At 32.4% G+C, this 13,281-nt stretch overlaps 1 protein-coding gene across 4 annotated transcripts in view; it reads left to right on the top strand.

Annotated features, from left to right (window-relative positions):
- The window catches only part of SPOCK3 (SPARC (osteonectin), cwcv and kazal like domains proteoglycan 3), a gene marked incomplete at both ends in the record, with an annotated part of 365,032 nt that extends 352,837 nt beyond the window's left edge, over positions 1-12,195 (top strand). For all 4 annotated transcript variants that reach the window (XM_080709752.1, XM_080709750.1, XM_080709749.1 and 1 more), the window contains 4 exons: positions 3,515-3,736; positions 5,151-5,213; positions 8,931-9,068; positions 12,026-12,195. In XM_080709752.1, the coding sequence (XP_080565878.1) occupies positions 3,515-3,736; positions 5,151-5,213; positions 8,931-9,068; positions 12,026-12,195 (593 nt within the window). The remainder of the gene's footprint in view (positions 1-3,514; positions 3,737-5,150; positions 5,214-8,930; positions 9,069-12,025) is intronic.
- Positions 12,196-13,281: the final 1,086 nt, after the last annotated feature.

The raw sequence follows: 13,281 nt of genomic DNA, 5'->3' as shown, positions 1-13,281 counted from the left end.
TATAACACTTTCTTGTTTTGCAAGTACTTTCTTACTCTTTTTCATATTGTCTTTAAAGTACTTTAGTTTGTTTTCCATAAAATGTCTTTCTCACCAAAATAATGACCTCTGAATCCTTCCAGTATATCTCTTTTTAAAATTAAATCCTTAAGCCTGTCTGTAATTTATTAATATGAGATAGAATTCCGATGACAGATTATGCTTCCTTTCAGAAATAAAATACCAACTTTGTAATTATTTGATCCATGCTGAATTTTTGCTAGATTTTTCTTCTTAAAAATATATATATATATATATATATATATATATATATATATATATATATATATATATATTCTGATTTGGATGCATCCTTTTGTATTTGGGCTTTTCTGACAGTATAAATTATATCAAATTAGTTCATCACTGATAATGGACTTTAGATCATCTATACCCTTACTGTCTTTCTATTTATGTATTGTATCTATCTAGTACTTGAGAGGGTGTTGAAATCACAATACATAATTGAAGGTTTGCATAATCCTCCAGTTAGCTCTATTAGATTTTTTTCTTGGGGTATTTTGTGGGTGAATTTAGACACATGGCACATGCAAAATCATTATTTATTATTGAACTATATTATTATGTGATGTACCTTCCCACCAGGTAACATTTCTTATTTCTTAGATCTATTAGTAATATGTTCAGACTAGCTTTCTTTTCAGTAGTGTTTACATGATACATTTGCCCAATCTTTTAATTTCATTCTATTTTTTTATTTAAAATAACTTTCTCAAGGACAACATGTACCTGATTCTTGCTTTGTTAATCCAATCTGATATTCCTTGACTTTTAATGTGTTTAGACCGTTTGCTTTTAACTTAATTATTTATATGGTTTGATTGAAACCTATCTTCTTTATAGTCTATCTTTTTAATCTCTTGCCATTTTCCCTCTTACAATGCTTTATTTGGGGTCATTTAAATATTTCATGATTTAATTTTATATTTATTTGCTTTATTGTTTTGTCAGATTTTTAGTATTGTAATGGTTAGTCAAGAATTACAGCATACAAACTAAATCTATATTTAATTAACATTCAAGTAATGTTTTGCCCATGTAGATATAAGAACTTTCAACTCCTAATTTCTCCCATTTTGTACTATTTTGACAAATATATTGTTTTCATATGCTATAAACAAATTGTATGTTCCTAATAATTTCAGATTAGACATTCAGTTTTATGTTAGATAAATTTAAAATAAAAGTATGATTTTCTATCTTCACATTTACTATTAGCAGAATATTTCTGTTTTTTTAATATAAAGATCCACTTTTCTATCTAATAGCATATCAATTCCATTTGAAAAGCTTATTTAACATTCCTTATGGTATCCATCTGCTTAATTAATATTCTTCCATTTTTGTTTGCTTAAAAGGTACCTTACCTTCCTTTTTGAAGATATTTTCCCTGGGTAAAGAATTTGGGGTTGAAAGTTTTGTTTTGTTTTGTTTTTTTCACCACGGTTATTCCTGTTATTTCATTGTATTCTGACTTGCAATGATTTTAGCTGAGACTGCCGTTTTCTTATCTTTATTCCTTTGTACTAACATGTACTTTTGCCTCTGGCTGCTTTAAAATTGTTTCTCCTTATCATTAGTTTGAGTAATTTGACTATAATACACCCAGGCTTTGTTCATTTATTTGTTTGTTTTGTTGGTTGGTTGAGATTCTGTTTGGTGTTCTCTAGAATTTTTATCTCTGTAGTTTTATATATTTAATTAATCTTGATCCCTTTAATAATCTTTGAAATATCCATTTCACCTCATTTTTTCTCTGTTATCTTTCTGCCATTTTAATTACAATCCTCTTAGAGTACTTGAGGATGAGGCACAGTTCTGTGTTCTCTCCTTCCTTTCCCTCCTCCTCCTCCTCTTTCTATGCTGAGTATACAATTCCTTGATGGTTTATACTCTGGATATTCTCCTAACTCTTTTGCAGAGATAGCAGTGTGTGTGTGTGTGTGTGTGTGTGTGTGTGTGTTACCGGGGATGGAACCCAGGGGCATTCTAACTCCATGCTACACCCTCAGCCCTATTTTTTAGTGTTTTTATTTTTGAAACAGGGTCTCACTGAATTGTGAAGGGCCTTGCTAAGTAGTAGCTAAGTCTATTCGTGAACCACGATCCTCCTGTCTCAGCCTCCCAAACGAGTGACAGCATTTAAAAAAAAAAAAAAAATTCTCTTTACCCTGGAAGCACAGACCCTTACCTGTGAAGTGATTCGATATTTGGCTCTCCTCTAGGAATTTGTGTAGGCTTGGTTCCATAAAGGCTATAAGGATGAAAAATGCAGGTGGGACTTCAAACCTTTCCCCAAGCAACTTCTGTTTCTCAGATGGCTCCCATGGGCTCATTTTTTTTTTGTTTTTTCCTGCTCTGTCATTCTTGAGAGTTCTTGCTGGTTCTAGGGAATATGATCAGTCAATGGGGATAAATTCTTCTTTTCAATGTGGTCTCTAAATTTTAGTTACTATCATGCTTGCCCACCCCCAGCGTTTAGCGATTCCATAAGGAATTTAGTTCTCTTTGTCTTTGTTATTTGTTGTCTGTTGGTTCAGAAAAGGTTCTCATTCTATCACCTTATAGAGGCACATTCTATTTTTAGATTCTGGGTTATTTTTTAAATATCACAAACATTGATATTGCATTTATATATATTTTTTATTTTATAGCCCTACTTCTCTATTTATGCTATTTAGGACACGAGTCTTAATGAAGTCTATGGCTTTCCCAAGGTCTGCCCTGTGTGATAGTGCACGGCTTAAACACAAACCCAGTCTGGTTTCTCTCTATCACTCCCCATCCCCTGTACACCACTGCCTCCCATTACAACACTCCTGTAATTGTAAAAAAAAAAAAAGGTCCTACAAGGAAGCAGAAGACAGAGTAACTATGTAATGTTAATGTTAAGAAGTGGTTATCTTTTCTCTAAAGGTTAACAGATTTGAAAATACCACAGTCTCACCAGCATTCTACCAAGAGTCAGAGTATTATTGAAATTATCCCTGTGTTATTACTTTGCAATTATTAGTTATGACTGTGTTAGCTATGCTTTTATGAAAATGCCATTTTCATTGCTTTGAGTGAAAACAAATTTGTAGTTCTTAACAATGGTGTACAATTATTCATTTATATATGTATATATAAAAAGAAGTATTTATAACAATAAACTGCTTATTCAGAAAAAACTTGAACAAAAATGTAAATAATGTATAATTACAAGAGTAACTACCATTGGATAAATGACAGGAAGTACTCGATACTTCCTGGTTAATTAATCCACACAACTATCTTCAGAGATAAATATAACTATATGCACTTTGCTTTGAGACAAATTACCCAAGATGAATTTATAGCCCTACTTCTCTATCTGGGAGAGACCCTTTACCAGCTACCTCTTTTGCGGATGTATTTAGTTTTCTGATTATGGCATCTTTTCTATTTAGCTAATTATTTCTGTCTTTGCCATTAGGATTTGATACCAGTATTTTGCCAATTTGCAAGGACTCACTTGGCTGGATGTTCAACCGACTTGACACAAACTATGACCTCCTGCTGGATCAGTCGGAGCTGGGGAGCATTTACCTTGATAAGAATGAGCAGTGCACCAAGGCGTTCTTCAATTCTTGTGACACTTACAAGGACAGTTTGATATCTAACAATGAGTGGTGCTACTGTTTCCAGAGACAGCAAGGTAAAAGATGAGACACCGGTAGATGCAAATAGTTGACCTGCATTTCAAATTTTATTGATTCCTTTAGGATACTATGCCTCATTCATTTCAGTCAATAGTTGTTGTTTTTTTTTTCTAATTTGCCGTGTTTAATAAAAGAGCAAATAAGCAGCATGTTGAACAAAATAACTCTGCTAGAGACACAAACATGCTAAGCAAGATGAAAAGTAGTAATTAATATCTGAAATTAATGTAGTTCATTATAGTTTTTTTGTTATGAGCCACCAAAAAAGCACACAGAGATGTGAGAACATAGATATTAAAAGTAATCATTAAAATTAATTTGCTATCTGCTTTGCCCATGGTGCAAAATAAATGGTTTTTTTTGTCACTATCCTGCGGAGTTTTAATGTTCTATTTTGTGATGTTATTAAATGAGCTGAATGAACCACAGCTTTCACCATAAAGTTATTTTTACTCATTTTATTTTGAAATGACTTAGTCTCTCAACCTTTACAAAACAGCTTAGCATTGCAATAGTTCACTAGTACTGAAAGTTTTCATACTCTGCAAAAAGTGAGGCAAAGATGATAGTTCTTTTACAGTCTTGCTTGTTAGAAAATACAAACAAAAGATAAAGTTGTAGCTTAGAGAAAGAACACCACTAAGTGCAATTCCCAGTTCTGAGTAAAAAAAGGCATAGACATATTTCCAAACTATTTTAATGTTTTATGTTTATTTTTTAAATAATAGTTTATGAGAAATTATTATAAGTTATGTCATGTTTCTAAATTACATATATATAGTCAAAACATCAAGAAGAAATTCAAAAGAACAATGTATGTCATTAACATTAGACAAGATTAAAGTTTATGAGTATCTCTGATACAACTAGAAAGAAGTATTACTTTTTCATAGATTACTTTGTAATGCAAAATCATTGCTTTATATCTTAGAATTTAAGTGAGGAAAGAATCAGTTAATTGTTTGGGCATCATTCTGTTGGATTTATATGGCTGAGATAATTGACTTTTTTAAAAATAAGAAGTATTTTCATCATTAAATGTTTTACATCATTTTCTTTCCCCAATTCAGTCATTCTGAGAAAAACCAAGATGCTTACTATTGACAATAACTCTCTTTCTAAATATATGAATCAACACACATAAACACATCTTGTTCATATGAATGTACCTATATAGGTAATATGAGTGGTACAACTAAAAATATTGTATGTATATAATTATGTATGTAATCTGTATCGATAGTCTAGAGGCATGTAAAGCACATGTATGCCTCTACCATCTTGAACTCCATTAGGATGTACGATTACAGTGTACCAATACAAAATTTAAAAAACTGAAGTTTGATAACATAAAATTACTCCTCCTTTACTTAAATATAATAACAGGTAACATTTTGAATGTCATTGCAGACCCACCTTGCCAGACAGAGCTCAGCAGTATTCAGAAGCGACAGGGGGTGAAGAAGCTCCTAGGTGAGTCATAGCTCACTCTTCTGAAGGCTTTATTGCTTACATAAATAACCCCAGGGAAACAGCAACATAAAATCAATATTAATCCAACAAAGATAGACTGCACTAAATTTCAGCAACCAAATTTATGAACTTTTTGAAAGTCATTAAACTTACTTTTATTACCTCAACTATCGAAAGATATTACGTCTGCTTTATTACCCTAATATAATGTTCATTTTGAAAGTTATTAAGTAAGAAAAGATTTAAACAATGCTTGAGTTTAAACATCAGCAGAAATTTTTAATTCTGTAGTTAACAACTTACGAATTTATATGTGTGTGTGTGTGTGTGTGTGTGTGTGTGTGTGTGTGAGAGAGAGAGAGAGAGAGAGAGAGAGAAATATTCAATGTAAGTATTTGTATAGATGGGGTGAAAAATTCTCTGAGTATCTCAAATAAATTAGGGCAGATTTTTAAATGTTTTATTAGTGTTTATTACTACCTTACTTTTAGCAAGCAAATGCATGCACACAGGGATAAATAATTACCAAAGACATGAAATATTTTGTTTGGCAAACAACAGTTTATTAAACTATTATAACTGGTTATTACTTATTTTTATAAATGTAAGAATTTTAAATAAACTATTTTTAAAGAACTTCAAATTAGTAAAAATTACAAAAAATGACATAATTTTCTTATATTATTCACCTAGCTCTTCATAAAGAAAACCTCATCATCAAACACTCGTAACACAATTTGTAAAATCTAAGAAATTAAGATTGCTGTAATTCTCCTAAAGAAAGGTCACATTTTATTTGGATTTCTCCAGTTTTGCCTCAGGCCTTCGTTCTTTCTTTTAGTATCTAAAGCAGCACACCATACATGCAGTGTTTATTATTTTCCTGTGGATTAATACAGATGTATACTTAATAGCATATAACTTTACAATGTTTCTCAATTTGATTACCCTGTATATTTTGAGCTGCTGCTTTTTGTAATTACAATATAGTATGTTTAGATGAGAAAATTTTTGATTTACTTGAAAATCCTTATTCAGTATCTATTGTACAAAATAAAAGTGTAATGATTTATAATAAAACCTTTTTAAGTATAAAACCTGATTGATGATGATCACTTCATCAATCATGTTGGGTCATGTTTCCTTTAACTTTGTTAGAAGACACATGTGATATCACAGCCCACAGATGGACATAATATACCATGTCATAAATTTTTCTCTGAAAATCCAAGTGTTCCAGTCTACAATGGGAATAGCCATTCAAATTCAACTGGAAATATTTCAGACATGACTGAAACCTGTTAGTAAGAGAATTTAATAAAATATAGGCTTTAATTATTTAAAGCTACAACACACACACACACACACACACACACACACACACACACACTTATTGGTCATTTGGAAGGAGTGATCGTTTTTTCTTCTCACAATATACATGAAAACAATTAGTAGAAAGTACTGGATGCCCTAAATATTTATTTTTTTTTTGTTTGGGATAATGGCACACAGAAAGTGACGGGTCATGTTTTCTCTCCTATGCAGAACTAATTGGGATAGAAGAGAGACTTTAGATCATAGAGAAGAAACTTCAGTGGAACTCAGGAGGTGGACTGGGGGAGGGAGGAAAGGGAACATTGATGAAGGGAACACTTCACTGACCTTACATACATATGTGAGAATGCTTATATATGTGAGAGTACCGACTTCAGTAGATTCTATAGGGAAGGAGAAGAAGGGTGGGGAGCCCAGGGAAAGTCACCAAGCGCTGTGTGCATGGATGTCACTATCACTGTGACTTACATTATGAGACTATAAAAGTATTAAATAAATAAAAATAAAAAGGATAGAGAAAAGAAAATAATCACCTCTTATCGAGGAGTAGGGTGCCGTAGGTTACAATTTGCAGGTTCAGTTTTAAATAATGCAGTTACTGGCATAATTCTTTTTTTTTTTTTTTTTTTTTTTTTTTTTGCGGGTCTGGGGATGGTACCCAGGGGCATTCAACCTCCGATGTATACCCCCTGCCCTACTTTTTATTCTTTATTTTGAACCTGGGTCTCACGGAGTTGCTAAGGGCCTCACTAAGTAGCTGAGGCTGTCTGTGAACCACGATACTCCAGTCTCAGCCTCCCAAATGCTGGGATTACAAGCGTGCGCCACAACACCGGGCTCCATAATTCTTAACAGTGCTCTTTCACTTTCAAAGTGAATAAAAATAAATTTTAACATGTCCAGTCATGATATTTGAAAGATGTAGAAATTGGAAAGTTTATTTTTTTCTGATTTTTTTTTTTTTTTTGCAGGTCTGGGGGGTGGAACCCAGGGGCATTCTACCTTCAAGCTACACCCCCTGCCCTATTTTTTTTTTTTAATTCTTTATTTTGAAACCGGGTCTCACTGAGTTGCAGAGGGCCTCACTAAGTAGCTGAGGCTGTCTGCAAACCACGATCCTCTGGTCTCTGCCTCCTGAATGCTGGGATTACAAGTGTGCACCACCACGCCTGGCTATTTTCTTCTGATTTTTGATGGCCTTAAATCCATAGAAAATGTTCACAGGTTTTCCATGTTGGTGATATTCTTCACTGAATGATTAGTAGATCAAATAATTCAAATAAATTATAATTATCTATTATCAATATTTTTAAACTTCTTTGAAAGACAAAGATTATGATACCACATCATTGCAATGCTGTGGCTATCAATTTTATATATTATTCTATTATTTATATTTTAATAAGTAACTATGATATTTCTAGTCATAGAAAAAAATTGTCAGAAAAGATAAAAAATTTTTCTCATCTCCTAGAACTTACATTCAAATGTTGGAGTATTTATCAAAAGATGTGAGTGCTCCTGTAAGGTACTACTTAAACATTAATAATTTGCAGTATACCATATTCTCTGTTAAATATTATAGATATAAAATATTTATTTTTCTCACTATTTCCACTAGACTGAATCTCCGTTAGACTGTGGGATTAAAAAACATTACAAAGCACAGAGAACATCACAAGTATTTATCAGAAGTGTGTCATGGCAGCCTGCACACACACACACACACACACACACACACACATTCACACACATATGCACACACATACATACGAGGGAAGACATACATCATTTTCATTTTATGAGAAGCCTTCAGACTGATGGTTATATTTAAGTCAAATATTAAAAGAGGGAGAAAAGGATAGGGATTTAAGTGGAGATTTTTAACAAAGGAATCTTTAAAGAGAAAACAGCATTGAAGTGTGGGGATACAGCTTAATATGGGAAGATCTTGAAATATATGAAGGAAAATCTGGGGGAATGAAAATCAGACATTGTTCACGTGATGCGATGGTGAAGGCTCTTGTGTGCCATACGAAATGATCCAGATGATTTAATAAGAGCATTGCATTCATCGGATTTTTAATTCTCTGCTGTACTTGTGAAAGCACTCCCCTTTTCAGAGGGAGAAATGGTAAGATAGTAATTTTCTTAACTCAGAATATGACTATGAAATGTGAGGAATTCTTCATGGCAGGGCCAGTTCCATGACAGTAGGGATCACACCTGCTGTCTTTTGCAGGTGTTGTAAGTAGCCTGCAATATGGTGGGCACTTCACCTGTGTATGTCCTGAGAACGATTGCGTGATGATTGTCTATTAAAAGGAGTATGACTCATTCACAGCATTCATAAGTGTGTTTGTGTGTGACTGTGTTCCACAGGACAGTACATCCCAGTGTGTGATGAAGATGGCTACTATAAGCCAACGCAATGCCATGGCGGCTCTGGGCAATGCTGGTGTGTTGACAGATATGGCAACGAAGTCATAGGATCCAGAATAAATGGTGTTGCGGATTGTGGTAAGGAGAAAAGTTATTTCTCTAACAATTTTCTAAGCGTAAGATCAAGTACTCAGAGCCTCATTAATTTGTCCAAGCATTTAATTATACCCTCTCCTATGCAGACTAGAGGATAAACAAAGGTAGAGGAAGTGACAAGAAGACTTGCTCCTAGCATATTAAAAAGTATATGGATACTGATAACACATGCCAGAAATCCTAGTACTTGGGAGGCTGATACAGAAGTATCACAGGTTCAAAGACAGTCTCAGCAAGTAGTGAAATTCTCATTAAACTAGCAAAACCTGCCGGGCATGGTGGCGCAGGTTTATAATCCCAGCACTTGGAAGGCGGAGACAGGAGGATCGCACAGATTCGAAGCCAGCCTCACTGGTTTAAGAGACCCTGTTTCCAAATTAAAAAAATATATATATATTAAGAAAATTCAGAAGTCTATGTTTCCAAAATAGTTTCTTTATTCATTTATTTTTTCTGGGAATACTGGGGAATTGAACCTAGGTGCATTCTGTCTCTGGGCTACATTCTCAATACTTTATTATTTATTGATAATAATGATAATGATAATAAGGACTTGATAAATTTCTAAGACTGGTCTTGAACTAGAAATACTTTTGTTCACTTATTGCTTACATCTTCATATAATTTTCATTTACAACATCAAAATTAAAATTTGTATTCATCACTAGCATCACAAATAACTTCATATATATATATATATATATATATATATATATGAATATTATATATATATAATAGGTCTGGGAGTGTAGCCTGGAGGTAGAAGGTTTTCCAAGAACCCAGTACCACCAAAACAAAAGCAAAAACAAAAAACTAACAAAACTTTGTTTCAAAATAAAATTTTAATTTTAAATAAGGTAATAATTGAGTTGAGTGTTACAAAAGTACATTTTCAGTTTCAAATGTGGTATCTTTCATGCTTTAGAAAATATTTTTCAAAAAATGCAGGATTCAAATTAATATGTTTGTTTGTACTCTGGAGAGTTTTAACTACAAAGGCTATTTAACTGTATATACAATATAACCAAACTTAATGGATTGTGCTTTGACTAATACAAATAATCAAAAATGGAAATAAAGTACATGGCCTTGCATTTTAGAAAATGTTTAGATGACTCCTTCATGCAATTTTTATACTGATTGACAGAGATTATTTATAAAAAGATAAACACTAATGTAATCTCATTTAATCCTTACACTCTTTTTCTGGTAATGTGATTATATTTGAGCAGGAAGAAGTAGTGTTCAATAGTTACCTTGCATAAATTGACGATAGAGAGAACATATCTTCATAATGTGTAGCTTAAAGTGCTTGTGCTATCTCTGGGCGTGGTGGCGCACGCTTGTAATCCCCGTGCTTGAGAGGCGGAGACAGGAGGATCTTGAAGGTTCGAAGCCAGCCGCGCTGGTTTAACAGACCCTGTTTCCAAATAAAAAAATATAAAAAATAGGTGTCTGGGAGTGTATCCCGGAGGTAGAAGGGCTTCCAAGAACCCCAGTACCACCAAAAAAATAAAAAATAAAAAAATTGCTTGTGCTATTAATTCAGTTATTTGTGATGCTAGTGATGAATACAAATTTTAATTTTGATGTTGTAAATGAAAATTATATGAAGATGTAAGCAATAAGTGAACAAAAGTATTTCTAGTTCAAGACCAGCCTTAGGAATTTATCAAGTCTTTATTATTATTATCATTATTATCAATAAATAATAAAGTATTGAGAATGTAGCCCAGAGACAGAATGCACCTAGGTTCCATTCTCCAGTATTCCCAGAAAAAATAAATGAACAAAGAAACTATTTTGGAAAAATAGACTTCTGAATTTTCTTAGCAAGTTGCAATTAAGAAATGTGCAGAAAATTAAAAAATAAAAACGTTTTATTCACCTAAGATAGAAAATTCAGTGTGTTGTTATTTCAACCAGTGTAGAACAACTGAGTTATATTGATAGGATTTGTTGTAATTAGCTACCAAAGAATTATAAGAATAAATGGAAAAGGTAAAAAATGACATATTTTCATTTGAGAGAATTAAAAGTAAACAAATGATGAGATTGTACATGTACATCATTTTCCTCAGAAATATTAATAACTACTTTAAAAAATTTTTGTAATATTGACTAGCAATATTAGGTTTCCACTGCTATAAACAAATTCTCCTTAGTGGCCTGATTAACACAAATTTATTATTTTGCAATCTTATGTCACAAGTCAAGCACAAGTCCAACTAATCTCAACATCAAGATGTCTGCAGGACAGTATTCCTTTCTGGAGGTGCTCTTAGAGAAAATCGATTTTTTTTTTTGTCTTTTCTACCTTCTACATGATTATTCATATTTCTAGGCCCATGGATCCTTATCTCCAACTTCAAACCAACAGCTTTGCATCTCTGGCCAATCTGTACTCATATATCCTTCTGACTCTTTCTGGGGAAGGTTCTTTGACTTTTAAGAACCCAAGAAGCAAGTTGGGCCCACAAAAGGATATTTGAATATAATCTCCCCATCTCAAGGTCTACAGACCCAGTCACATTTGCAAAGTTCATTCTCCATATATAGTAACACATCTATAGGTTCCAGGGATTATAAAGTAAATAGTCTACTGTCTACTAAACTTGTAGAATAAATTTGAAATACTTTCCATGACTCAAAGTCTGACATGAACTTCTATAAAAACTGGGCCAAGAGCAATATTACTGGACTAGAAATCTTTCATAGCACACCACAATGGTAACTCTGCTTTGATGACCTAAATTTTAATAAATGATAGAGTTTTAATATGTGAAAATTTTCCAAAAAGTGGATATTTTCTTATCTTATAAAATAAATTGAAGAACAGTTTAACATCTGATTAATTTCTTGAATTTTTTATACTTTTATGTCTCTCAGAAGTCATCCTTCTATTTACTCAAATGAATATAATATTTACTTCTTTTAAGCTATAGATTTTGAGATTTCTGGAGATTTTGCAAGTGGAGATTTCCGTGAATGGACAGATGATGAAGATGACGGGGATGAGATTATGAATGACAAAGATGAAATTGAGGATGATGATGAAGATGAAGGCGATGATGATGATGATGGAGATGACCATGATGGGTACATTTGATTGATGGCAGATTCCAGTTTCTAAAATTTACAAAGTAATAGCCTATTGAGAATTACCTACTTTCCCCAAAACAAAATGATTCTAAACCTCACATATATTTTGTATAATTATTTCAAATATTGCAGGTAAAGTCATAGAACTTTATGTTTAAATAAGAATCATTTACTTTAAGTTTTTATATGCCTTAGAGAAAAAAGAAAATACATATGGAGTATAGCCAGACAAAAGAAAGTTGTGAAGAGCTACTACAATACATTTTTTCTTAAGAACAAACTTTGTAAATGTTCCACAAACAATATAACAATGAATGACTGCTTAGGATTATATGTTATTTTTTTTCTGAGAGATGTACTGAATTAAATTTACTATAATTTATTAGTGACCTGGACCCCAAGGAGTTTTACAAAATTATGCATGACTGTAATTGCAGTTCCAAAGTAGCATCTTTCCAAACTTAGAGTAAATCAGGGTAGGAGAGATACCACATGGTAAGACAGAGTGGCCAGTGTAGAATTCTTATTAATATATTCACATTAATAGTAATGTTTTTAATTATAAGTTTATGCTGGATATGATCTTTTACGAAATGGCAAGAATGGAAAACCATGGATTCTGAAAGCTTATGTTCTTTCTAATTTTTGTTTTAATTTGAATGGCAGTCTCATAAAGATTTTCTTTTTATGTATTTGTAAACAGCATGATTTCTAGATTTATCTATCTTTCTGACCAGCAATTCAGGGTACAGAATTTTAATTAAGAAGACAAAGGGAAAGATTCGTTTCAACCAAATTTTTACCTAAGCTTTTCATTTATCCCAAGATCAAATTTAAAATTTTTTTAATTTTTATTTTATTTCCTGTTTTAGAAAAAAATTTGAGTTTAACCTAAGAATTATGCCATTTATGTTAGTAGTGCTGAAGCATAGAGAACGTATTGTATGGTGCCTTGCAAAAAATAGAAATAGAAAGGGTTAGCATGCATACCGATATAGGATATTAGGCAATATTTAAGCACACCTAATTAACAAATTAATACTAGTAAAGGTACTGCTGCTGGAATGAAGAAAATGGAATAGGTTTCTTTCTT

The sequence above is a fragment of the Muscardinus avellanarius genome, assembly GCF_963383645.1.
Source record: "Muscardinus avellanarius genome assembly, chromosome: 14".
Taxonomy (NCBI): domain Eukaryota; kingdom Metazoa; phylum Chordata; class Mammalia; order Rodentia; family Gliridae; genus Muscardinus; species Muscardinus avellanarius.
The sequence above is the reverse complement of the archived record's forward strand: the minus strand, read 5'-3'. Positions and strand labels throughout refer to the sequence as shown.